The sequence below is a fragment of the Grus americana genome, chromosome 5 (assembly GCF_028858705.1).
Source record: "Grus americana isolate bGruAme1 chromosome 5, bGruAme1.mat, whole genome shotgun sequence".
Taxonomy (NCBI): domain Eukaryota; kingdom Metazoa; phylum Chordata; class Aves; order Gruiformes; family Gruidae; genus Grus; species Grus americana.
This window is the reverse complement of record NC_072856.1, coordinates 19,503,656-19,530,859: the sequence shown is the minus strand read 5'-3', so window position 1 is coordinate 19,530,859 and position 27,204 is coordinate 19,503,656. Positions and strand designations below refer to the sequence as shown.

General features: G+C 39.5%; 1 protein-coding gene across 3 annotated transcripts in view; it reads left to right on the top strand.

Moving 5' to 3' along the window:
* Positions 1 to 4,034: 4,034 nt before the first annotated feature.
* The window catches only part of AP2A2 (adaptor related protein complex 2 subunit alpha 2), a 48,930-nt gene continuing 25,760 nt past the window's right edge, over positions 4,035 to 27,204 (top strand). For all 3 annotated transcript variants that reach the window (XM_054825769.1, XM_054825768.1, XM_054825767.1), the window contains exons 1-2: positions 4,035 to 4,239; positions 17,901 to 17,969. In XM_054825769.1, the coding sequence (XP_054681744.1) occupies positions 4,173 to 4,239; positions 17,901 to 17,969 (136 nt within the window). In that variant the 5' untranslated portion in view covers positions 4,035 to 4,172. The remainder of the gene's footprint in view (positions 4,240 to 17,900; positions 17,970 to 27,204) is intronic.

Genomic DNA, 27,204 nt, shown 5'->3' with positions numbered 1-27,204 from the left:
AGGCAGATGCTCCAGTCCCCTAATCATCTTTGTAGCTCTTTGCTGGACTTGTCTATTTGTCTTGTTCCTTGTCTGAAGTTTTCACATATAAACTGCCCCAAATTTTAAAAGTACATAACTACAGTACCTAAAGTAATTTACAATGTATGTAGTACCAGATTTTCTTTGTTTTATAATGTGCTGTTCATCTCTCACAAACTTTAAATGCTTCCAGGTTATACTTCTAAACAACAGAGATAAGGCATGAGGGCATGAAAAATCAGTTTTGTTTCCTGTCTATCTGTAATGAAATCTATCATTTCCTGTGTTGCATTCCTATTATATTCACCTATTGACTCTTGTAGCCTTAGTGGGACTGAGTAGTTGACAGGGTGTATCCTGCCATTGAGGAGACCTATAGCTACCTGTAAGGGAATCACAGATCTTATCTCTTATATGTAAGGATGCACCCAAATTTTTAACACGTCTAGAAGGTATTGGGCAGTCCCCACCAGAGGCTGACATTCCACTAAGTGAGACTAAAAGACAAGAGGATCTTTATGCTTCTATATTTTCAATGTTCTCCAAAGAAACAAGAATCTGTATCTGTTCTGGGAATCATGAATGTATCTCGTTTAACTCCCACTGTCTACCCCATGCACTACTTACCAAATTCAGTAACTGAACTTGGCACTATAAATTCTTTTCCTAGAGTCAGGTGCTTGAAGGCTGGGTCCCACAGCGCTGGGCGTCTGAGCACCTAAATTCCCCCTATGTAACTAATTGTAATTTCTTTTCCATTAAATTTCCTTTTTGCTTTTCCTGGAATTCTATCTCATGCTTCTTAACTTTTTTTTTTTCCATAAATGAAAAGGCCCCAAGATTTGAAGGTGAATATCTTACATAAAATACTGATTGGTTTTCTATTTGTTTTTTCCTCATAGTCTAGCAGTTACTGATTTTGATTATTATTACTGACAATACGTCTTTTGCTTTAATTCTATGCGTTTGTGGCCAGCTCAAAGAGGCATAATTAAGTTGAGCGTACATGAGGAGGAGCCACCAATTCTGTTTTATCCTTAGCTCTTTTTGCTTCCAGTAACGGTTAGAATGACCATGAGGAGCAGAAGAAAACAATAACTGATGGGGTGAGAGAGAAATCTGACAGAAGTAAAAAAGGGAAAGGAACAATTCTTTTTTTGTAGTTCCCACAAAAAGATACTCACCAGCTGAATCCATTCAGTTTAATGGTAATAGTTTTATGAAGATCAGTGTGATTATTCAAGTCTTTGCACCAAAGTGCAATGAAATTCTGAAAATAATTAAAGCAACCAATGTATGACATGGGAAAGAAGGGATAGATATTGTGGATTTGTTGGCAAACAAATGTGTTGCAAAACATTTTGTGTAATAGGAAAGCATTTCTTGAGACTACTTCCCCTTTAATGCTGATTTTACAGTAATTAGAAATCTCTTTTAAAATCACGACATCTTGGGATGGAACTAATGAAGTCTGTTTTTTCACAGACCAGGGTTTTATAGATGTTAAGCTCAAACCAAAACATTTTCCAGATTTATTAACTGAGTGCATTTGTATGGACTGCGCCTCATGTGAACTCTATGCTGTATTGAAAACAGCTGAGCTCACATTACAATGTTTCTTTCAATTAGGAGGCATCTAGAGACCATTACAGGCTCTCTTTCCTCTAGCTATTTATTCACATAACATTTGTATCTGCTCCTTACCAAAACTGTCTGAAATAGGCTAATAAGCTCTAAATTATGAGGCAGTAAGGGCAGACATACACCTACACATTTGCCGTAATTGCATAAGCCTTTGTTGAGGCAAAAAGAAGACAGAGAGCAAGGATGAATATAGTAAAGCTGCAAAAGAAAGTCAAAGGCGGTTGACATGAAATAACTGGGGTATGTACTGCATACTGAGCCACTTCAAATGAAACATTTAGCAGTATAGTTACAAAACTAGAGAGCTCCATGTGGGTTAACTCCTTGAATATTTACCCCAGTTCTAAAGCAGAATTTGCAACCCATGCTTAGCTTGGTACTGCCACAGCTATTCGGCTAGCAGTATTTAAGCCACCACTTAAAAGGCAGTTTAAGTGTACCTGGATGACTTGCAGTTGCAGTATTGACTGGAATACAGCCTGACAGGACTGATATACTTAGCCTTTAGGTGTCACTGTGCTCTTAAGAGTGGAAATTAATTCATCATTTTGGCTAGCTCAAAAAAAGATATTTTTTCTGAAACAGAAACTCCTACATAGTGACATCGTAAGCTTTCAGCTTCAAATGTAAATGGAAATTATTGCTAAGCATCAAAATGTGTTTGTAAAGCTATGAAAAAGGAGAGTTTTCTTCATGTAAGCCTACAGATGCAGAGAATCTGTGTTGAATATAAGACTAGTTGTGTACAACTGCCTGTAGTTGCACTTGGTCTACAAAATGGATCCAGGGAGAGACAGATATATGTGTGACTACCACATACTGTCATCTTTCTAATAGATACTTACACAACTAAAAAGCACTCATGGATCCTGAAAACATGCAGAACAGACACTTGAGAGGTGACCTGAGGTGTACAGCCACTATCAGTGATAGTATCAAGCATTATGTAATTCTTTATCTGCGAGAGGAAAATGTATCATTAACTAAAAGGCACTGGAGTGTGAAAAATTTAAATAAGATGCAAGATCTAAATGAGAAGGATTAACCATGGGAACAAAATACTCAGGGAAACAGTGAATTTGATGGTGTCGGATCAAGATTAAGTGCCTTTCTGGAAGATAGGCTGTAGCTAGAAGCTAGATACTGGGCTCAATTCAGGGGAAGAAAAAAAAAAGAAAAAGAAAAAAAGGAAAAAAAAAAGAACAGGTAAAATGAAATGGCTTGAAGTATACAGGAAACCAGATTAAATGACTGATTGATCTCCAGTAGCCCTAAACCCCATGATTCTGCAGGTCATTATAATCCACTAAGTATAGTAATCACTTGCTCTGCAACTGAAACTCTCGGCATTCTTTTGGTTAGGCAGACTAGGCCAGTTTTGACACCCTTTGAATCTATTTTCAGGTGATTAGATTAAATGCTCTGTGCAGTGCGACCTCTTTGGCATGTTTAAGACAATTTAACCTTGAAATGTTTTCAATCTTGGGAGTAGATGTGGTGTGGGACTGTGTTGCTCTGCATGTTTGCAGCCTTCATGAGAAACATGCAGTCCTGGGTTTGCACCCCCAAGAGCGTGAATCACCATGTAATGTAGAGCAACTGTGCCACACAACTGAGGGCAGGCTCACAAGAGGTATGTGACAAAGGATGGCTCTGCATATAGTAGCTCTTGGGCTTGCAAATGTTCAGAGTGACTACGCAGGGTACGTGAAGTAGATCCCGTGCACTGTTTTGGGGCTCCTTTTGAGAGGGAGGACCTCTGTCAATCTGCCCTGTGGAAACCATGATCTTATGTACCATACCATGCAGAGTCTGTACCCCACTCTCCACATTTGAGAAATAAAATCCTAGATGAACATACTGGTCAAAGCCTACCAATGAAGCGAATTTTTCTTGTCTCCTGATCTGCTGTCCCTCTCCTTCTCCTTCAGAAGTTACATCCTCTGTAAACCCCGATATTTCTCTTTCAGAGTTCATAAAACTTCTCGATTATTAGGGGCACGGGGAGAGGAAGGGATTAGGCCGTTCCTGAGCAGGGAGCATAGAGTAGATTCACCCGCGGATCCAGCAGCTGAAGCCGCTCTCCTCACGTCGGCCTGGGCCCGTTTGGCGTGATGGCGGTGACTTGTAATCACGTCCCAGCGGCGGCACCATCGATCTCCAGGGCCCAGCCTCCAAGCAGCCACCCCTCCCGCACCGCATGATCGCCCGGGCTCCTACGGGGATACCCTGGGCGCGGCGCAAGGAGCCGGGCAAGAGGCCAGGGACCCTGCTCGCCGCAGAGCAGGAGAGGCCCGGCGCGATCCGCAGCGCCCCCACCTCCGCGCGGCAGGTGGCACCAGAGCCTCGCGCACCCGCCGCCTGCGGGGGCGCGAGAGCCGGCCCGGCGCCTGCGCGCTGCAGAGGCGGCGGCAGCGGCCTGAAGAACCCCGCGGGGAGAGCGGGTGGCGGAGGTGGTAGTTGTGGAGGATTGGTCTGTTGCTGGGTGGCCGTGATCGTGCGCCACGATGCCTGCGGTGTCGAAGGGCGATGGGATGCGAGGCCTGGCGGTCTTCATCTCCGATATCCGGAACTGTAAGTGGTGACTGGGGCGCGGTGGGGCTGGGGCCGGGGCCGGGGCCTGGGCCCGGCTGGCTGTTGCTATGGGCTGTTGCCCTGTGGGGCTGGGGCTTCTTTCAGTTCTTTCCCCAGTGCTCTCCTCTTCCCCCTACACACGGTAGCGGGTTGCTCGGAGCGCTCCTGCCTCACGAAATGGCGACGCGCCCTGGGGGGGTGGCGGGGGAGGTGGCGCGCTGGGGGTGGGGGGAGCAACCTAACCTAAGGCTTTTGGCTGTGGGTTTGAGTTGGTTTGTGCGTTTTGGGTGGGTTGGTTGGGGTATTTACCTCTTTCCCCTCCCTCCACTGTTGCGGAGTGGTGCTGGAGGTTGTGGTCGCTGCTTTGGCGGAGGGGGGTGCCGAGAGGTCGATGCGCGTCGCCGCCGTTGTTTATAGGGTGCTGAAGCGAACCTGGCGTGTACTCGGGGTGCGGGTGGGTTTGTGGCGGGTGGGTTTGTGGCCAGAGAGAGGCGTTTCTGGTCTCCTTCCAAATCCATGAACGACTTTCAATTCAAAACGTCACTGATGGAAAGCAGGCCTCTGTAAGGGTGCCTGTGAGCAGGGTATGCCTAGGCTTGGCTTAAATTGCCTTTAGAATTCTATTTTGACAGAAATCAGCTCTTAGGATCTGTGTTATTAAAAATGGGATGGAGAGGGGTGTGGGTAAGTGTCCCCCTGAGGGAAGAGTGGGGAGCATACCTCTCTGCAGGGCAGAAAGGAGGAGTCCAAATCTGCTGCTGCTTGGTGTGTGAGGGGGAAGGTGTATGTCTGGGGTCTCAGCTTTCCTTTTTGACTAAGAATTGCGTGTGATAGCAGTTTATTATTAATCTGAGTTAGAGATCTAAGTGTATGATGTGGCAGGAATTGCCTGAGGAAGGGCTAAGGTCACTGTGGTTGATGTGATGAAACAGCTCTTTTTGTCCACCTGTGTGTGTCTGTAGATTACTTGAGGCTACTTGAAACCTTACCAACATTGCTTTTAATGTCTAACAGATGAAAGTGCATGTGGAGAAATTTTTAATGCAAATTATGATGATCTAACTAAGCTTGTATTGGGATGACCACACCGGCTTGGAAAACTCTTCATGTTGATGACTTCTAATACAAAAAGCTGGGGATAAAATTATACCAATAAAATGAGACTATTTAGATGCAGAGTTTCCTTAAACTAAATTCAAGTGATTTGGATTTCTAGCCATGTAAACAGGGGCCTTGTATGTAAAATTCAAGGCTGATAATTTTCCTTACAGCAAAAGGTGTCTCAGTCTTTTTTTTCAGAACAGTGTTGCAGGTCCTTAGGTTTCTTTAGACTTCGCTCTTGTATGTGTAGAAGGTGGCTTATAAAATGTGTTGTGTATCAGTTCAAGGTTACATGAATGCTCTTGTGCTTTGTCTGGTTGGCCCAACTATTTATTGAAAATTTTTCTAGTGCCCTACTATTCTATACAAGCTGCATGTATAACATAGTTTCGCCTGGTGTCGTAGCATTTAAGATTTGCTGCTGTATCTGCCTACTTTTTTAATTATTGTTTCTGTTCTTTTACCTAGAGGAAGTACGATTTTATTCTGCAGTGTCTCTTATGTCTTGCAGTTGGTTAACACATTTGTCCACTTTTGTTTTCAGTGGAATGCAGTAGAAAAGAATACAAGAGAATCATTTAAGCTTTTAGGTTCATAACCTATGTTTAGAGATGTGAAATAACAAGATTTAAGGTAGTAGGATAGAACAAATTAACTACTGATTTCCCCACAAGCTTGTCAGCGTGTAGGCAGTGTGTGAACTCTGATGGAACAACCACTTCTCTGTCCAGATTGGACAACAAACCTCTTATGCTCTCAGTGTCTGCAAGAGTGACAAAGATGTAACTGCTTGTGAAACAAATAAAACGTTAACACTTTCACTGTGTGTGTAAATACCGCTGTTTCTCAAATATTTTATCCCTGTCCAGAAAGCTCTTTGGGAGATATAATTACTTTTGCATCTTTCTCATCTTCATAATGAAGAAAGTAACTACATCTTTGAAATAGCTGCAAAAGAGCTGATAGTTCCCACTAGTGGGTGATCTATGCAGCTTCCAAATAGCTGTCTAATGGCATTTGAATCTTTTTCTTTTAAGGGAGCTTCAAGTGTTGCCAGCTAACCATGGGTTGGTGTACGCTGACTAAGATTCCCCCAAATACTTGAGAGTGTTCTCTAGAGACTCTGCTTTGCAGGCATTGGTATTGGCTTAAGTTCCATCCTTTTCAGAGTGGGGAGCTAGATGTTTGTCAAGAACAAGAAGTAACAGCTGTTTAGGTGAGCAAAATCTTTTGACTTGTAAATCTAAGAAAATGTTCCTGTTCTGAGATGAGAGGGAAGCTAGACACCAAGTGCAGCTCTTAACCTTGGTTCGTAGCCTTAAAGTTGGACTAAATATCTGACAGTTGCACCGATGTGCAAAATGCCTGCTGACATTCTGAATTTCAATCTTAATTCTGGCTTAGTTGGACTCATTTGTCTCTGTAGCACTACCATAAGGGCCCGATGGTTTTAGTTTGCCTACAACCCTTCCAGATGATGAGTAATGTTGAAACATGGTGTATGGGGGTGTTTTTTCTGAAAGATTTTGCACAAATAAGGAATTAGCATTGTAGGTGTTGCTGAAAATGAAAATGCATTTGTTGTGTGCTAACTGTGTTTAGGTGGATGCCCAGCATGTGATTTCAAGGTAATAAAATAAGTACCCCCTTGAAGTTTAGGTTATGTAAATTTAGACTGTCTACCTTTGGAAATGCTTGATCTTCTTACATCAAGTCTTATTTTTTGGGCATTTGTACCTACAAGGTATGCAGTGCTAAATAATGCATCATTCTCTTGCAACTTTATTATTGCTGATTTGGGAGTGATGCTTGTCTTACCTGTCTGTCTTACCAGTCTGTTGCAGGCTTCAAAAAGGTCTGTCTTGATAGTAATTTTCAGTGCTTATAACTCTAGTTGATTGCAAGAGAACAAACAGTTCACACTGCTAGTCTGTCTTTGAATAGTTAAAAGGTTGGTTGTCACTTCTGTGTCAGTCATATTTTTGGCACCTGGGTCACCTATTAAACTTATTGATCTGTGTGTTAAATGCTTCTATGCCGCATATGACTTTGAATATAAGAATTACTTTCCCCATAACTTTAAAAAATCTGCTCTAAAATACACTGATTTCTCAAAAGTCTGTAAAGCTTTTCATTAAAAAAAAGCATACTACTTGTAGCAGCAATTATAAAATATTTTAAGGGGCAGAAGTGCTCCTTGATGCTTTAACTTTGCTCTAGTCTCTGTAAAACTGTAATATTGAGTGACTTTTTCAAAATGAAATGTTCTTTATTCATATGAATATCAAGTGAATTTTCAAAATCCAGTAGTATAAGAAAATGAATTATCCTGCAGTTCCTGGTACTCTTCAGAATTTTGTTTCAGGGCAGCTTCTTGTTGTAGGCTCTGTACCTTGCATACAGAGGTCCTAGTGCAGGCAACAGCGAAGTGTTTTTAAGAAAATAACCCTTTTAGATGCCTGACAACTTGCCAATAGATGTATGGGCTTTTCTAGAAACTTGCTGAGTGAATTATTCTATAACATATGTGAAATAGTACAGCAAATAGCTTTTCAGCTTATCTTTTGTAGACACCAGAGACAAGAAAACTGTAGATGGAAAGCTGAAGTACCTGGTTAAGATAGCCCAGTTAATTAGCACTTAATGTGGCCCACTGAGGAAACAGTAAGGCGTGGCTATACTGTGGAATAGATTGTGGTGGTAGTGGAGCTGGAAAGCTTTGAATCCTGTGGTTTGGTGAAGTGCCATCCAGACTTAAGAGTTCAGGTCAGGAAGAGCCCTTGTCATTACTTGGATGAAGTGCCTAATGAACTAAAACCCAACAAGATAATGCGTGTATTATAAGCATGTGGACTACTGCAAGAAATACTTATTCTTAAATAATATGTTAAATCTTTTTTTGTGCATGTACTGCAGAGCTGCTGAAGTGATTTGGTTTATGCAAAATGGTGCTTTATAAACTCTCCAGCTGTCTTAGCTGACAGATATATCATCAGAAGTCTTCATTTTTTTGAGAACAGCTTTATGCTTACTGGTGCTGAAGTACTTCAAGTCATTTGTCACTGGAGCTGTTCTGTTGCAACAGCAGCATTATCTGCTATTCACCCTGAAAATTAGGAAAGCTTGCTTTTCTCCTTCCTCTTGAAGGCATTAGTGTAGAAATAGTTTCTATTACGATATTAAGTGTACTACTGGTAACCCACTCCACTGTAAAATCAGGAGGTCATCTACTCTTGGGTGGATGAAATGGATCTACAGAGAGGCAAAAGCTGCTTTTGCCATGGGCTTGGAGAATAAGACAGTTCTTAATTTCCCTCACTACTTTAGGTAACTAACTGTCTTACTTTTTCAGTGTCACTTTAAAAATTGGACAGCTGGAGGAAGGGTTAGTTTAGTTTGTTCTCCAAATGTTCTGTTCCAGGATACTGTTCCTTTCTCCTCGGGCTATATTTTTCCTTTAAATAAAACCCAGAAGATATCTTAAAGGTCTATTTCTTCTCATAGAACTTAATGCAATACTTTTTGTGCTGGATAGGGAGAGCGTTCAGCCTCTTGAAGTCTGACTGCAGTAGCTTTCCTTCACTGAATTGGGACTGGTGCATCAGATTACGGATAAGCAAGCGGGCATTAAAAAAGACTGGTTCGTGAAATTGATCATATGATGATCACCCTTTTGACTGGATTGTAGATAATGGAGTGTATAACCTGTGTATGTGGGAGGGGCATGCACATGAATTAAGTGACCATGTGGGTATGTATAGAGTTATTTGTTCTCAGTGAGAACAGCCACACAGTAAAACAAACTTTACATAGGATGAGTCAGGCATGTACGGATTGTTTTAGTGCTATATGTCAGTAATACAGCTTTCAGTGTGTAGGCTAAAGCTACTGCATTGGTCCTCTGAGGTATAGGTTCTTACTTGCTTTCGGTATAGTTTTAAAGTAGGACTTGAGTTACTTCTCTAGACAGCCAATGACTTTTCTTTATTTGTATTCTTAGATTACTTATCTCTTTGAAGAAATTTGAAGGCAAGGCATCTTGATTTGCTCTCCCTGTTTCTCTTGCAAGGCTGTGGCCACTCATCTAATATGGACAGTTTCTGGCCTGAAAAAACCCTAAGAAGAGCATACTGCTTAGAGCTATAATAAGCACTAAGTCTTGCATGACTTGCTACTATTTGCAGGAGAGTGATTTAAGCAAAACACAATTAGCATGAGATTAATCTGAGGAGGATGTGTAAAACAAAATAGTATTCTGCCTATGGCTTCTCTGTTTTGGCTTTCTTCTGGTCATTTCATGGAACTCCGAGGGGCTGGGGTTTTTTTGGCTGGGGGAGTGTGTGTGTGTTTCATTTTTTGAATTTGTGCATGTTTGGCTGAGAAAAGAGGAGAGTAGGCAAAGATTAATAGACGAGAGAGGTAGTAAAGAGCTAGAATCTTTAATGTGATATCCAACCTCTCCATTAGAGACGTTGGAGAATATAACATAACATGTGCTGAATTTGAAATCCTTTGGATAAAAACTGCCCATCAGGACTGGTAAGAGGAAGTTAAATACTGTCACAGAGACTACTGCATATCTGCATCAATTAATAAGCTCATAGGGATTTTTTTTAAGGCCCCTGAAATAGTAGTTGTTTAGAAGTCCTAGTTAAACTGGGAGACTTTGGATAAGCCTCAAACTTTTCTTCTATTATTTGAATGTGAACTAAGGTAGAAAAGAGTCCACAATGACTTGTACTAAATCAGTGCAAATACTGCCTTACCCTGTTGAAGGGAGTGTAACTGTACAGTATGAAAATAGTGTTCAAGGAAACGACTACTTAAATGCTGTTCAGTCAAGGAAGGAAGAAGAGCTGCTTTATGTAGCAGCCTAACCTTGCACTTCTGGTTTTGCATATCTTCGTAGCTTAAAGTTTCTCTTTTGATAGGAGTCAATGTCGTTTTGTCAACTAAACTGCCACATAGATGTTCTATATGTCATAAAGTCACTCAGATGTGAGCTTCCAGTAAGCTTTCAGTTTGTTTGGGCAAAGATCTGGTCTTAAGCTAGAAGCTATTACCTAGTTACTCCTCAAACTCTCACAGTTTGAGCTGTAATGTTTTTCTTAACTTGTGGTGCCTAGTTAGAAAAAACACCCATGGTAGGAACCTAAATTATTAAACTTGTATTAAATTGCTGCAATTCAAGTATCTGAATTGTGATAGGATTTGGAAGCTGCTGTGTACTCTTTCGTATTTATTTCCCTTTCCTTATGAGGACAAGGAGTTAATGGATTACTGGATTAAAGTAAAGCCTGTGACTCCCTGCTGTTTCTTGAATTTGTTAGAGGGGCAAATGTCTAGCAGCATACTGGAGGAAGAAGTGAGTCCTGTGGATAGTGGTTTACTTACTGTGCAGAATATTAGGAAATGCACACTACAGAGTTGTTAAATGTGATCAGTAGGTCACTGATCTCTTTGTCTGTAGTAATGGTTATCTATCACAACAGGATGTCCCAAGGCACAACAGTCTTCAGCTGTCTTTGTGCCATTCATGATCTTCAACATGAATGTACAGGCACTTTTTTCCTGTGATCAAACATATCTTGTGAAAGGACAGCATGAACTCATGTTTTCATTCATAACAGAATGTTAATACATCATTAAACAAAAAGCTTCTTGTTTTGCAGCCTTGAACTGGTCAATTTCTGAACAAAACTGAAGCCATACTAACATCTTACCAAAGTAGCAGTAGACTCTGGAACTTGCATCTCTGTTTTAGTGCTCTACATGGTTTAGCCAAAGGAAGGAATTTACGCAAACTCACATAATGTGAGGGCAGGCACAGAGCAAATGGACCGCTCCAATGCATTGACCCTCTTCCCTGCTGTGCCAAATAACCAGTTGCTGAGATATTAGGGAGAGGTGGAGGATGGATTTGATGTTTTACTTCATGAAGCTAATGATCTGCATAGCAAATGGCTAATATATACTCTAGAGCTGTAGCATGAGTATCTGTTCTGCTGGCTGGTGAAAGTAGTGGTTTAATTTACTGATATGAGATGTAAATACTATAAAAGCTCTTTCACAAAGGCAGGAATGGATGCACTGATTACTTTTACGTGACTCTTTTCCTGTAAGTATTTGCACCATTTTTATTGTAGAGATGCTAGTGCTTGTTTTGATTTGAGCCCCCTCTTTCAACCAGTTTTTCTCTGTCCCCTGAAAGCAAGGTTTAAGAATGCAGTGTAGTCTTACCATCATGCTTGTAAGCTGTTTTAGCAATAGGAAAGGCTAGTGGGTAATTTGATTTGCTTTACGCCAACTAAAATGTGTCTTCTACTGGCATTATTGCTTGTAGTAAAATTGATACGGCTTACCCTTTGGATATTAAATAAACCATTTTACTTTTTTGCTGTTTGGCTCCCTAACTGACCTGCAGCAGTACATGGTGGTAGCAGGAATGTGTACACCAGGAAGAGAGCAGCGCTAAGGAACAGTCTGGAGTTGTTGTCTTTTAAGTAGTATAGCCTTGAGTCAAACTGATTATGAAATTATATCAACATATTTTGCTGGAGGGAAGCTAGTAGCAGTTTGACTGTGATGTCTCTCCCACCTAACTCTCCAATCAGCTTAGATGCTCCTAACGTACAGGCTAATGAAAATGTAACAAAACAGAAAAAGTCTTATGTTTGGAAAACAATTGCTCACAGCTCTCAAGGAAAATGTCTAACAACATCTTTAAAACTGAGAATTTATCTTTTGTGTAAGAGGTGTTCCTAGCCACCACAGAGTTCAGAGGAGAAGCTGCTGCTCTTAGCCTTGGCAATATTTGTATTACTGCTCTCCTAAACAGAAAACTAGAGTTGTCCTGTCTTCAAGGCCTGTTAGATAATTGAATGTGAACAGAGGCACATGTTCTGTTAGACAAATGGTAGTGCTGCAAATAGTGACCGACACTACTATTTGCCTTCAAGAAGCATGACAGAACACTAGCAAGCTTTTTCTTGTGCTAAAAGAGCCTCCTACCCAATGTGCTTTATATTTCTTCACACTAATAGTGGCACATCTATAACCATAGAATTGGCAGATGGTCACAGGGCAAGTAAGGCTAAGAGGTAACATAATGTAACAGTTCTGACCTGTGAATAAATTCGAAATAAGTGAATTATTGAGTGGGCTCAATTACACTGGCTGCTGGCCATAAGCCGATTTGAGCCAGATGAGTACTGGGAACATCTAAACTTGTGAAGCAGGTTAGGGTTTTTTGGCCTTTTGGGTTTGGTTTGGTTTTTTTCTTTAAATGTTGACCTGTCTCTCAGAACTTGTCTGCAGAAATCTATTCTGCTCAGTATTTGTGTAGAGACTTGTATAGAACAAGTGCTTTTCTGTTCCTTTGGGAAATGAATGTGTAGACTTAGTCAGAAATATACTGGACTCCAAATGGTTTGTATGAAAATTAAGAACTTGTAGCAGCTCTAGTGAATGAGCACAGATGTGCTTTGTGCCTCAAACTTAGCTTAGGCAATCTACAGTTAGTATAGGAACAAGTTAATCCTGACGGAGCAGGTCACTAAGTGAGCCAGGAGCAGCCCGCTAATTCCAGCCTTGAAGCGCTCAGTTTTGCAGTCCTGCTGCCAGTTAGTATTAAGGTATGTCAGATGTTCTCTTCAAATGAGCAGGCTCAACAAATCCCTTTCCTGTAACTTCTGTTTTCTCATTCTTCTGTCGATTCTAATGCGTAACTCCAAACTGGGATACGGAGGCGTTATTCACGCAGTACTGAAGCTCTGACTGGATTACTAGGATATTTAAGAATAGTAATTGGCACTCTGAAGAGCTGGATGGCTTTTGATGTTCAGTAGTCTATCTTTGTTAAACAAGATGGTAATTATAGATAATAGTGCATTGCAGACTAAATTTACCTTGCCTAATGAAGGCAGCAGGCAGCACAGTGGAGTCTGAAGCCTGGCAAACTGTAAAATATAAAGTAATCACTCATAAGTGCCTTGGACAGTGTTGTGGCTGGTATCTGTTTGCTCAGGTACTCATCTTTGAGAAGACTAACAGCAGTTACGTACTAGGGCTGTAAGGCTATAAACAGTATATGTCTCTTCTGCAGAATAGCCAGCCAATCATATCTCTTAGTAACTTGCTATGGATGTTTAATTGTAGTCTTACTAAACTGGAAAAAGCCTGAATAAGTGAAAGTGAGAAGGATCTGGCCTAAACTGATGTGGAACATAATCTTCTTGTGCTCTGGCTTAAATGTTGTCCTACCCATCAGTTTCTATGTGTGACATAACCTTTATTAAGCCTCTCCAAGTTGAATAGCTTTGCTAGAGTGCATTTTGTTGGAATATGGCTCTGATAATTTCTTGAAACTGGGAGCCATGTAACAGCCTGGAAGTGGGGCAAAGCAATTGACTTTGCAAACTTGGAAACGTAAGCCTCTAGTTCTGCAGCATAGCACTCCTTCAACTGTCATCAGCAGTGGTTTTATCTTCCTTTTTAACTATCCATGAGGTTACTTACGTGTTTCTGGTGATCGTAAAAATCAAATATGCTTGTAGAAATTCTTCATTGAGTGTTACCATGGCTGAGTACTGTGATGAAAACTTCTTAGTTAATCAAATACATTTTTAACAGCCATTGTCCTGTTCCATCCCCCTGCCCTTAGTGGGATAGAAGACCTAACTAAAAATTGGTCCTTGGTTTTTGATACTTTTATTTTTCTTTTTCCCTGTACAAGGAATAAACTGGAGATACCTGCCACCGTGAGGTTTTGTCTTGCTTTGTCATCCTCTAGTCCTCTAATGTAAACACTAAATTGTTTGAATAGGGGTGCCATGCAATATAATTGCTGGGGTTCAGGAAATGAACTTTGGTTAAAACCAAAGCTTGGTTTTAACTCAAACTCATGAGTTATCCTAAGCATTGTCATGTGACTATCCTCAGTGATGTTTAACACCCAATGAGCAAGTACTGGTCTCTAAACCTGTGATTTCAGGCATGTATAGACTGTAATCAGTAACAAAGAAACAACTTAAGACTTAATCATTCAACTTGATTTCCAGTGTATGGAGTTAAACTTTTATCACCAGCTGGTTGCTATGCTATTTATGTTTGGTCGAGGTTTAGGTGAGATTATATATGGCATTCAAAATAGAACAGCCTGAAGGAATTACTCAAAACAGGCTTTTGTTCATATGCTGTGCAAGTTCTTAACTTAGGATAAACCTTCAGGATGTGAATTTGCTGTTTAATATGGGTGTTCCTGTCAACTCACTGCTACAGCTCTGTGCACAGGGGGTGGGATTTTGATTTTTGCCTTGCTGAGGCTGCAATCCATTTCTGCCAAAGGTGCTGACTTCACAAATTCCTGAAGTATTTTAGTCAGACTTCCCTTAATGCTCTGTTGCTTGCTTAGGACACAAAGAGCCCAGTTCCTAGCAGTAACTGATAATCTGCAAGCATAATGGGTAGATAATGTTGCTTGAAAGGTTTGCTGAGAGGTTTTGGTGATCTTTTTATTTTTTTTTTACTTAAAAAAAGTCAGCCTTGATTTCATCTTGGGTTAAGAAAAACTGGCCGAGATGTACTTACTCTTGTTCCCCCTTTCTCCCTGTTTTTTTTAACATCAGTGATTATTGCCACACTTGTGGCAGTTAGAGAAACAATTGCTAATAATTCAAAGTAAACATTGCAACGTGCTTTCCTTATGAACAGAACCTAAAGATACAGAGCAAGGACTTAGCTTCCAAACTTGGGTAACTAAATATCTACTCAGGTTAGCAATATCCCAGACTGAGGTCAGTGTTCTCTCCCCCATTAATCTAAATGAAGCACAAAATCTCCAGACTCAGTTTTAATGAGATGTGCTCTTCACTTGCTAAAAGGGAAAAATAAATTAATAGTTTTAGAAATCAAAATTTTCATCAGGAACAGATGAATTGCTGAAAGTGAGGGATGTGTTTTCAAGTCTTTAAAAAGAGTGATAATGTGATATTTTAGCAAAATTGGAGTGTTACTGTTTATGTAAACACTTTGACTTTTGTAGTATATGTTACTGTGGCCCTCTTTGTAGACTATGGACCCAGGAGCAAAAGACTTTCTTCAGTTTAGTAGTGAATTCCTAATACTGGCAAGTATCTTAAACATGAACACGTGAGTGTCTCTGCCATGTGCACAGTACAAATAATGTAATCCAGTTAAGAGAAATCTAAAAGCTATAGTAGAAGACACTTCAAGCCTTAGATTGTATGATCTGCTGCTTATTTATAGAGTAAATAGTGTTACTGTTTTAAAACCAACTTACTTTAGGTTGGTAAATGAGAAGAAAACCCATAACATGTTGCATGATATACTAGTGAAAATTGGTTAAACTTTGTGGTCCCAACAGATGTATCTTACAAAACTGAGGGAAGTATACTGTAATCTCTAGCCTTGTCATTCTAGAAGTTAATTGGAGTTTCTAGGTCAAATTAAAACTGTGGATATATCTCCTGCTTTATCTGAAAACCAAGATGTGTACAGATAGCAATTACAATTTATGTTTTGGAACAGGTATTGTTAATTTTTGAGCTCTGAAAATTCCTAACTTCTTAAAAGCAGTAAGTGGAGGAGTAGGTACAACTAAATAGTTTTTCAGGGTTGGGTATGGGGGAAATTGGGGTGTTTCGCCATGCGGAGTGCCTGCCAAAACACCCTGCGCTTCAGTGTTTTGAGTAGTGTCACTTATAAAACAGTGTTGTAGAATGGAAAAAATCCATTTTAAGCAAATCTGTAGGCTTTTTGTTAAAATGACAAGGCAAATGGATGTAGTTGCTTCTATTTTGGGCCTAACTTGTTTCCATTTGTACAGTGTGCTAGTCCTGCTACGTGTCTGTACTCTGGTGGCCATTATGATAGGCATATTAATATAAAGCAGTTTTCTGCATCTTATGCACTTCCAAAACCAACTCTTGCATATCTTCAGTTTCTTTTTTTGAGTCTAAATCAATAAATGACAAAATCTGGATTAATTTGTATTTGCCATAGGATTCCATTATACTATAAATACTTTGCTATTAATTAACCTATCCTTGAGTTACTTAATCACCTTTCATCTGGCCTGCTGTCAGATCATCTTTGGAATGGTAAAGGGGTGATTAACAGTCATTGGCTGACACAGGAGGCTTGAACATGCAAATATAGTATGGTGTTTAAATGCTGTGAGTTGTTTCTTTGCTTATGTGGAAGAAAGGGGTGAGATAGGATCAGCACTCTGAAGCACCTCCAGATCTGCTCTTGAAGCCTTGCACTGACATGGCTGTAGTCATGAGTGGTGTGGAGGAAAATGGGGTGCGAAAGCAGGGCATCTCATCCTCACTACTCATAAGATTGGACCATTTTCAAACAGGGCCAGGAAACTCTTATTCATAAGCTTGTAGCCAAATACATGTGATGAAGAGTACAGGAAGCTGTCTGCTGCTGCTAGTTGATGTTTTGGAAACTGCTTGAAAGTTTGAGTAGGTGCAGGTCTGAATTTCCAACACAGAGAGATGACCAGTTCTGCGTTGCTGAAGTGGACTTCATTTGCTTCCCTCAAACTTCAAGCAACTGAATATAATGCCTGGGTTGGATATTTTACCCTACTATGTTCGCTCATGTAGGAGATAACAGACCCAGACCTCTGTAGAATTTCAGTCACCAAAACCTAAAATGCTAAAGAGTAACAAGCTGCTTTGATTTGGGCAATGCAAGTATTACTTGAATAAGCTTGCATTATCAGAATTAAAAAATTTAAACTGCAGCTTATTTCTCTGAATATTTAACTTGAATTGGCACTAGATATCCTAAAACCTATTTTTGGAATGAAAAGTTGATCTGAAATGTAAACTGTGCTGAGAAGCCTAAGATGGTAAAGTGATCTAATAAAATGTGAATTTTAAATATTTCTGGTTTTTTTCAAGTGAATTTCATGGGGCTTATTGAAAGTCTGAACTTATGCATGTATCCTATCTCTGTGAGGTCTTTTGAGTCTTTAGGCTAGCCATAAGTTTACTGTTTTTCCTCTTCAGTGTCTGTTAAGAATATTCTTAAAGCTGTTGAACTGAATGACCATTCAATAGAGAAACAGTAAATTGACTTGTCCTTAAAGTGAGGAATAATGCAAGCTGTTTGTTTATAAGATTGTTCTTAGGAGACTCTTTCCTTCAGAGTACTGTCAACCTAGTAATCAAACTGGAAGTAAAATTCAGTTTTCTCTTGGCAGTTTAAGGAATAGCAAAACTAAAGCTTTTGTGAAAGTCAATAATAAAGGCATCTCAGATTATTTGTGTGCCACTGGTAGCGTCTGAAGTTTGCAAAGCTTCTTGAAACAAGGAGATCCTTTTAGCTTCTCAAATTCCCTTATAAAGTGACGCTTAAGTTACCTCTGTGATGTTTGCCTTCACCTAGTCCTAATACTGGAAAGGGAGAGTAATAATTCCTCCTGATGTTTGTATGTTCACACAGCATGCCTGGGTGGAAAGAAGCTGAGGGTGGCAGAGGCTGTCCAAAGCACTGTATGCTGATGTCTGTTCTTTTGATTTCAGGCAAAAGTAAAGAAGCAGAGATAAAGAGGATAAATAAAGAACTAGCAAACATTCGGTCAAAATTTAAAGGTAAGTGACTTGATCGTACTAAACTATACATATTTCCTTATATGACATTCTTCTATGGATTTTTGTTTTGTTTATACATGCTTAGACTTTTCTGCCAACTGTTGACACAAGCTAAATGCTAGAGCAGGCCATTAGAATAACTATTGAAAATGTCTTAACTACAGAATTTACTGACAGTCCTGTGACTCTTGACCATACCAGAAGAAAACTCCCTCCTATATCAAAGAATTTAGCTACAGTTCACAAACTCTTTCTAATACTTTGCCTCCTAACCATGTGACTACTCAGCTTTTTTTATTCCAGAAGGCTGTGAACTAGTTTGAAGAAACATGAGTGGATGTAATTATTTCCAGTAAAACAGAATCTGTTTAAACTTCTCCTCTATTCCCCCCTCCACCCCTCCCCCAACCTCTTTAGGGAAGTAATGGGTTAGGCTGTCTTCTAGCAGAATTAAGATAAAAATGTGTAGTTGATGAAGCCATACATCTTGACCATGCCCATAAGCAACAGCAATACAATTTATTCTTATGAAACAAAGAATATGCAGTGACTAATTCCATCCTTGTGAGTTCCAAAAGGCAGCAATTCACTTTTAAACAACACATGGTAAAACTCTTGCTGTAACTGTATTCAAGTTGTGTATATGGCTTCAAATTTTAAAGATTCTGAGAGATAGTTGAGATCCATTTGGATGGAGCTCTAACAGCAGCGGCCATGGCAAACATTCTGTTTAAGTAGATATGGAGCTGTGTGTGTAGCTAGATAAGGTGTTGCAGTGTGACTGCCACATTGCAACAGAGGTGTGGCTTCAGAATTTGCTGTATACGTATTGAACTAGTTTACCTTAATTATCTGTCCTGACTTAGACTAGTGTATCTATTTGGAATACTCAATGCATTAACAAAGCCTGAAATAACTTTCCTGAGCTTCATAGGGATCTGTTGTGAATTTTTAAGTGGTATGTCTCTTAAAGGCATATGAAGACCTGAAAAAACTTGTGTCAACAACAGCTTGTAAGGGAAAAGTTGACTGCAGTGCAAGACACTGAAGAAAAGTTAAAAAATTCTTCTAAATTAGAAGCTATTGCATACTTTGTGCTAATGTTTGGCTCTTAGAAATTTCAGCATACTTTATCCTGATTGGTAACTTCAGTTGTAGGGTAACTGAGGAAATCTTAAAGGCTATTTTTCTAGGGTAAATAGAAAAAGGAGCTTTCATTTAGTCACTTCCCTATGCTGTCGCATTCTTTTTCAGTTCCTTTTCATTGCAAAGCTTCAATCTAACACTGCTGTTGATCCGCTTTTTGCGAGAAGTAGCAGGCTTTGCATAGTCTGTTCTACAGACTATTCTCCATTGCCCAATCCAAGTCTAAAACTTCTGTCCATTTTCCAGTCACAGTGACCACTTCTGTCAATTTTCCAGGCAGTGTCCAGCAGATACTGCCTTCCTGTACCAAGCATGCACACGCACTGAGCAACTAGCATAGGCTTCAAGGGTCTATTAGAAACCTGCATACAAGAGTTACAGCCATTTTTCTTAGTTCCAGCTGCATGACCAAAGTAGATTAATTTTACTAGGCAGTAAGATAAGCATAAAATTGTAACTTGTAAATAAAGCAGTTTAATCTCCAAGCAAGATCTATGCTAGACAAATTAAGTATATCTTTCAAATCAAGAGACTGAGTTTAATTAAAAACTGTTTAAGAAGTTTCTGTACGCTTAAGAAGTTAGTAGATATTTGATGTTATTTTCTTTCAACTAATTTCACTAAGTTGATTAATCTGGAAGATACAGCCATTAGGACTGCTTGTTTTCTCTTGGTCTGTGTTTGTAAAACTGTTTGCTGTCAGATAAGCAGCATTATTGATTATCAGCTGTTGCTGAAATTAATTCCTTGATTATTTAGACAGGACAGGTTTTTCTAGAAAGCAGCGTGTCACTTTCCCTGTAGATATATTAACAGTTACTCCACCTATGCCCTTCTGTCATCAAGAACAACTAGAGGTTAATGCCTAGCTAGAAATCTTGCTACAGTCACACTAATGCAGAAATCCAGTTCTTCAGCAACTTAAATTCAGGCTACGCCACCTTTTTTAATCTTGATTTGGGTGATGGGCAAGCATTAGTTTGTTTGCAAAACCTAATCAATTTTTCACTAATAAAACTGGAAGCTTTCATCAGTCTAAGTCTTCGGTTTGCAGTGAAGGTCTGAAAACTTCAAAAGGCATAAAAAAATGGAAGCTATTGAAGTTCCTGTAGAACCTCTCTGCCTACTGTTTGTTCCAGTGTGCTTGAAGCATGAAGAAGGTTTTGTCAGACCTGCTCCCTTCCCTTAAACATGCTGTTGTAAAGGAATGCAATAAAGAATTGGAGAAAAGTTCATAATTGTTAAGGCTGTTTAAGTACTGACTTGCAGGGATATAGTCCAGTTCTTACTGTTTGTGGCCAAATCCTATTTAGTAATCCTTCTTAGATAAGAGCAGTTAGTATCTCACTTGCTGCTTACTAGCCCAACTCTTTTTGTATCTGACATGAAAAGCTTTAATTGCAAACTGAAATGGGAAAGCTAGATTTAAACTTCTATTCCATATGAAAGCTAAGCATTCTAGGAAAGAAAAATGGTTTACATGTTTTGAGTAACACAAGTTAAACTCCATTTGGGTCCATCTGTGCCCACTAGCCTGCATACTTCTGTAAACTTGTGAGTGTGAAAGAATTGAATCTGTACTGTTTGGGTACCACAGCAATCAATACAGCCTTTAATGCTAATAATAATTAATGCCTTCTGAGTGCACTTACTGGTAAATTGCAATAAATCCTATGTGGGGATCACAGAATGAGCACTGACACGCAATTCGGTGTTTTGTCAACATCAGTCATCCTGAGTCTTACCCTATGAAGAGTCTATGAATGTGTATTCAGAAGGTTGCTAATACCACCTTTAGTAAAAGGCTGCCTAACAGATGATAGAGCTAGTCTTTACTGTTCTGTGAACGTCTTTATAAAAGCAGCAATATAAGCCACTGTATTACTAACTTTAAGAAAACTTGGCAGTAATGAAGCTCTAAGTGAACTGAATTCTATCATAATAGTGTTCTCTGGTTAACATAGGTAGTTGGTAGCTGTGTTGTATCACTGAGTAATCATAGGTTAAAGAGCTGCTGATAGCACAGTTCATAATAAGCTGTTCAATTTAAAAATAGTTAAGAGTACATGCACAATAAATTCTTATCTGGTTAACTGTGATGCAGGAGAGAAATGACCATAGGAACCTTTGGTTGTGTAGAAACATGAATCAAGCAATGATCTGAGAATAGAAGTGTTTTCAGCAAAGTAGTGCAATAACTTTAGCCTGTGTACCTTGCATAGCATCCTTTAAGCACAGTTTAAACAATTTTGAATAAATATCAGTGTGTGCTCATTCAGTAGCTTGTGTGAAAGACGACTAAACCTTCCTATAAGCTGATCTTTTTGTTACGGCTACTTTAGTACTGAATTTGTATGGATTTTAGGTGAAAAAACTTACTTAACTGGAGACAATAACTGAACAAAAACTACACAAATGTCACCATTTGGAAGAAGATGAGTTTAGACAACTTATCACATAACTGCTTGAGGCGCTGAGAGTGTGAGGAGGCGATAGTTGTGTATCTTCCTGCTGCAGAAGTTCTACATGGGCTTTGTGCTGCATGGTTCTTCCTTGCAGAAGGGCTGTATAATAATAAACAGACCCTCATAAAATGCATTTAATTCTTGCTTTAAGTGGAGATCATTCAGTTTAACCCAGTTTCTTTTTATGAAGCTCTGACTTTTAAAAAGTCTTTAATTAGTTTGGATTAAGACAAATGCATGACTGTTAACTTAAGATGGAATCCCTTGCTAAATAATTATGAGGAATACTGGGGCCCGTGTTTAATTATGTGTCCAAAGATGCAGCTGTTTGGCTGCATTGCTGTAACCAGGGAAAGGTCTGTCTGTAAGAAGCAAGGTTGGCAGTAGTGCCTCTTGACACAGTTATGTTCTTGCTTGAGACTAGCATAAGAGACTGGTATACCACAAGTATTCTTTCCTTCCTCTAGACCTTGCTACTCTTCAGCATACTCTGTTGCAGTATATAGTCCCCCACTCCATGTAACTTGCAAGATGCATTCTTGTACTGTTACGGACAGAGGCTACATATTTCTACTTTTGTTCTGTTATGTAGGTAGCTGGCAAGCCTGTTACCTGCCTTGTATTTGGGTAACCTGCTATTTAAAATACCCTCGTACCTAACAGGCTGGGATAAGGCTGCACATCTCTGGAAAAGCCATACTTTTCTTGAACTGACAGAATGTACACCATGGTGTTGGGTTCTGGCTTTTGTGCTCCAAGCTCAGAAGGAATCTAGAATCTCTGTACTTAAGGTGACTTTGTCTCTTATCTCAGCATGAGGAAGCTCCATAGCTGAGGTCAGTGTGTCCTTGATGTCGGTATGTCCTTGACAGTTGCTTTAAATGCTTCTGCATTAACTGAAATAAGATGCATGTAGAGAGAATCTACACCAGCATAATAAAGCAGAAGTTGTAGGAGTTAAGTGTGGAGAAATACTATTCCTTTTGTTTTACATGTTCAGACTGTAAACTGATTTTGCTCCCATGCTTGAGCCAAGCTAGAAGTCTGACTGTCAGAGTAGTAATTGTTTTGTAAATGAGTGAAAAAAATACCTGGTTTATTAATTTGTTGTGTCGTTTGGATCTCAGAGCAGAATTTGTGTACCAGTGAAAGTGCCCACAAATCTAGACTGCTTCTGCAGTCAAAGGAACATTGTTCACCACTTGATTCAGGCCTGTTCTTTTTTTCAGATCTGGCACTAAATTTTAGTTTTGTTCTGATTGTTTAATAGGGTTTGTGTTACAAGAGTGTCTGCTGCATTTCAGACATGCTAGTGTATCTTAGTTTTGTCCTGTGCAGAAGTGTCCCAATGTCAGTTGATAATCTCTGGGTTTTTTTGTTTGTGGGTGGGTTTTTTGTTTGTTTTTGGTTTTACTTTAACTCACTTGTTTTCCCAGATTTAAGCAAGTCTTTTCTATTGTCCCAACTATACAGTAACCCTTTGCAGGAAGTTCAAGATAAGCCTCTAAATACCTGTTTTAAACAGCAGTTGTGTAACAGTAAATTGCTTTCCTGGCAGGCTGTGAAAGAGTAGTCTTTATATTTAAGATGGGTCTGGTTAGTCACACTGTCAGTGAATAGTTTTACTGTCTGATTGCATTCATACATCTCTTAGATGATCAGAAGACAAAGTGAATTGTTGGAAGTAAAATCAGGCTTCAAATATCACCTGAGTTGTAGGGCTGCTCTAGTAATACTCTGGTAGTAGTAGTATGCTAACTAAATAGTAGCTTATGAATTTGTATAGGCTGTCTGCCACAATATTCAGCCTTTCATTTAAAGCAACTTCATTTTTAGCCTCTAAGTTAGTAGTAGGCCTTCTGATTGCTGTCAACTGCATGAACATAGGTCAGTGTCAACCTAGGAAGGAAGCACACTGAGTACAAAGAAACACTTAAGGGTGTTGTCCATTCTGTTTTGCATAAGTCATTACCGCAGTTTTAAAAGCTAAGATTGTCCTGTCTTTGAGATAGTAATCAACCTTTTGGATGCTAGTAAGACTAGACTTGTCAGGCTTCCTTACCCTCTACACCCTTCCCGTCCCCGCCCCCCCCCCCCCCCCCCCCGTGCCCCCCCCAGCAAACATCCAACAGGACTAAGCTGCATTCTTGCCCTCTCTGGCTGGTAGCAGGCTCTGTAACTGCAATATGCTGGCTTTTAAGTATACTGAATTAGATTCAAAAGCAGATGCTGTTTTTTAACTTGTGGTCCTAATTGGAGACAGAAGATGCTGCCTGGGAACCAAAGGGTCTCATAATGTGATTTATGAGCAACAAAACCCAAACCTCCCCTGTTGAAATGGTAGAGAGGTGATGCAGAGAAATGTGAAAGTAATAATTCTTTCTTAGTAATAGTACTGTTTTCTGATCAGCTGTTAAGAAAGAAATTATTAGGAAAATGACTAAAACTTTCCAGGGAAAGCAAGTAGCCTTTGAAATGCCCACTGTGCTCAAAACCTGCTGACGTGTGTTCTGAATCCTCCCTGTTTCTGCTGACTTGATTTGCAGTACTTGCAAATGTTCCCAAAAGCATTTAAAAATGAGCTGAGTTAAAAGAAATTATTATGTATTGCAGTAATGATAACAGAACATGTGAAGTTTCCTTTTGCTCTTGTTCAGATGTTTGCTTGAGTCTGGGGGAAGCTGTTTTATTTTAGCACATACTTAAGCAATGGGAGTTGTTAGTAATGTTTAAAATAGAACTTTTATAACTTTGTAAATGCTACATGGGCGGGAGAGGAATTGAACAGTTAAATGTGAAATTTCAATAATAATCTGAATCAAAGACTTCTTCAAAACACAGCTGGAGTTAGACAACTACAGTGAGACCTTTGACTGCAGTGCTCTTTTTTTTTTTTTCTCAAATTACTCAGCAAATTAAATAATAAATGTAAAAAAACCCCACCACAATTATGTTCTGTTATTGCTGGGAACTAATAAGGCTTTAAAGAAGAGTTGAGTGACTGTTACTTGGCTTAGTTTATAAGCTTGCCTGTTACTGAGAACCTTCAGATTGCCTTCAGTTCTGCATACAAGGGACAGAAGCTTTTGAAAGTAGTCCGTGAACTACCTTTTCTGTCTTAAGAAAAAGTGTTTCAGGTACTGATTTTATGATATTGTTCTTTGATAGCACATGACGGAGGCTGCTTTTTCCTTGTTAGTAGGATGGAGATGTATTTTGAGGTTGATTGCATGGCATAGCTTCCATCAAAAATGCTTCAAATATCCAAAGATCCAAGGACCTTGCTAATCTGAGCCCTTAAAATACTGGTATCTTGGAAGGATATAATGCTTTAAATAGCTGAGTCATACACCTGAAAAAAGGAATTGCCAAGCCATGACAAATAGTTTGTTCCGAAAGTTGAATTGATTCGGAGTATACGTACTTTCATCTGTTTGTGTTCTTCATTAAGCAGTTGGGTTGCAGTATTGTATACTCCCTCTTCCCCTCTGATCTCAAAGTCGACACCAGAGTCATCTGAGAAGATAAGAGAATAGGGTTTATACCTGTGACTTTTGTGTATTGCTGATGAACTAGCAGGCAGCTGCAGTTCAGTCTGTTAGATTCCTGGGAGCTTAAAGACTGGTTAGGGTTTTTTTACTTACAGTCAGGTTCATGTGAAAGCTACTTTCTGATGCCTTTTGATGTATCTGTGAGAGAAGCAACTAATGGTATTAATGCTATTAAATAGCATAACAAGTACTCAATTATGTAGATATCTGCCACTAGAGGAACACTGACTAAGATGGTTTCAGCTTATTTAGTTAATCATAGTAGTATCTGGTAATGGTATCAAGCATCACCTGTTCCTTTAATCAGTTACCTCAAAACAGCTGGCTTGTCATGAGTTGGCCTGTTCTTATTGCTAAGTAATATAAACCCCCCAGGTTTATTCACTGATTCACTTCTCATGCAGAAGACCAGTTGAAAATCAAATCGTAAGAGCTTGTAGGAACTTTTCTTAAGCAGCTGAAAAATGTTTAAAAACTAAAGTTGTCACTCTGCCTTTTCCTGTGTTTTTTTTTCTTTGCCTCTCCTAAGGAAGGAAGGTATATGTGAGCTGCATCTCCCTACCATGGGATGGGAGGATGCTTCTGCTCTTGAATACCATTTTATTGGGAAAATAGTGTAACAGCAGGTATTTACTTCCCCTGTTATATATACAGAAGACTTTATTCCTTTCCTGCTCAAGACATAGTTTGAAGGCCACAGTGGATAGACATGGCTGAATATTTACTTTTCCGTCTGACTATATTGCTTCCAAAGAAGGGAAGAAAACCCAAAAACTTTATCCCCGCCCCCTGGTCTGGATGTTTTGCTCTGGTTCTAGTAACGTTAATTCATATGTCTAGTAAAGCATACTGCCCTGGATTCATTTGTTGACTCAGCAGGAAAATAGCCTTATGGCAGCAAACTGTAAATGTGACTTGAAGAAAGCATGTCTTTAGGCAGCTTTCTGCAGAGCTGGCTGTTGTCAGAGGATCTTGACAGGATCTGTTACAGCAGGATTTCACTGTCATGAGTATCTTTAACACTGCTTCATGTATCTAAGTAAAATGTGACACGTGTTGGCTTCCATGGTATCGACCTGAAGGCAACTTTGTGCAGCATAAAAATAGCTTTAAGGTAAAGCTTCTTTTTGTTGGCAAATGATATGCTGTCTATGCCAGTTAAAAAATAAAATAAAAAAAATCAATGGGTGTCTAAAGACTCAGATTTGAAGGGTATCATTGTCCATATTAAAATGGCAGTTATGTGCTTAAATTTTTCTCAGTTGAAATAAAACTAAATAAAAGAAGTTTCTAGAGTAAACATAAACAGCACTCCCCCAAAATGCATAGTTGCAGCCTATAGACATAACCTTTTGTCACTGTCTACTTCAGTGTGCCAGTATGCTTTATCTTGATTCACTGACATTGTTTGGCTTTACACATTGATGGTAGTGTTCATTCCTTCACAAACTGTAAGTTGAGTTTATAGTGGTAAGATTCCTGTTCTTTACATACAGTCAGTGAATTTAATGTGAAATCTATGGGAGCTGTAGATGCACGTGGCACAGGATATCTAACCTGCTTCTGCACCAGTGGATGAGAAGGAAGAAGGAGAAACTTCTATACCACTAAGATTCTTTATTATAGATTTTGCTGCCTATTGCGTGATTCTGAAGTTTGTTGGTGTTTTTTTTTTTTAATGCAGCTTGGAGCTTTTTTGGTAAGGGCAATGATTTAGGGATGTCTTATTTAAGCTTTATGCAGTGCTATTCTGGCTGAACTTGCCCATCACTAAGGAATGCACACTGATCTGACAGACTGGTTATTTTGGGCCCAGAATGCAGAGGCTAAGGATCTTATATAGCCTTTTAGGCAGCAGCATCTATCAACATTTTCCTACCCTGAGTGAACACTTCAACATTCAGACTTGCCTGATTTAGCGGATACTCCTTTATTTCCTGATTTGGGGTAGGGAGAGAATGTTTTGCAAAAAGTGTATGTTCATACGTAGCTCTTTTCTTCAGGAAAAGAAGTGGTCTGCCTGATGAGCTGTAAGCAGCTATACTGTTGCATGTATCTTTTACAAGCTTCTAC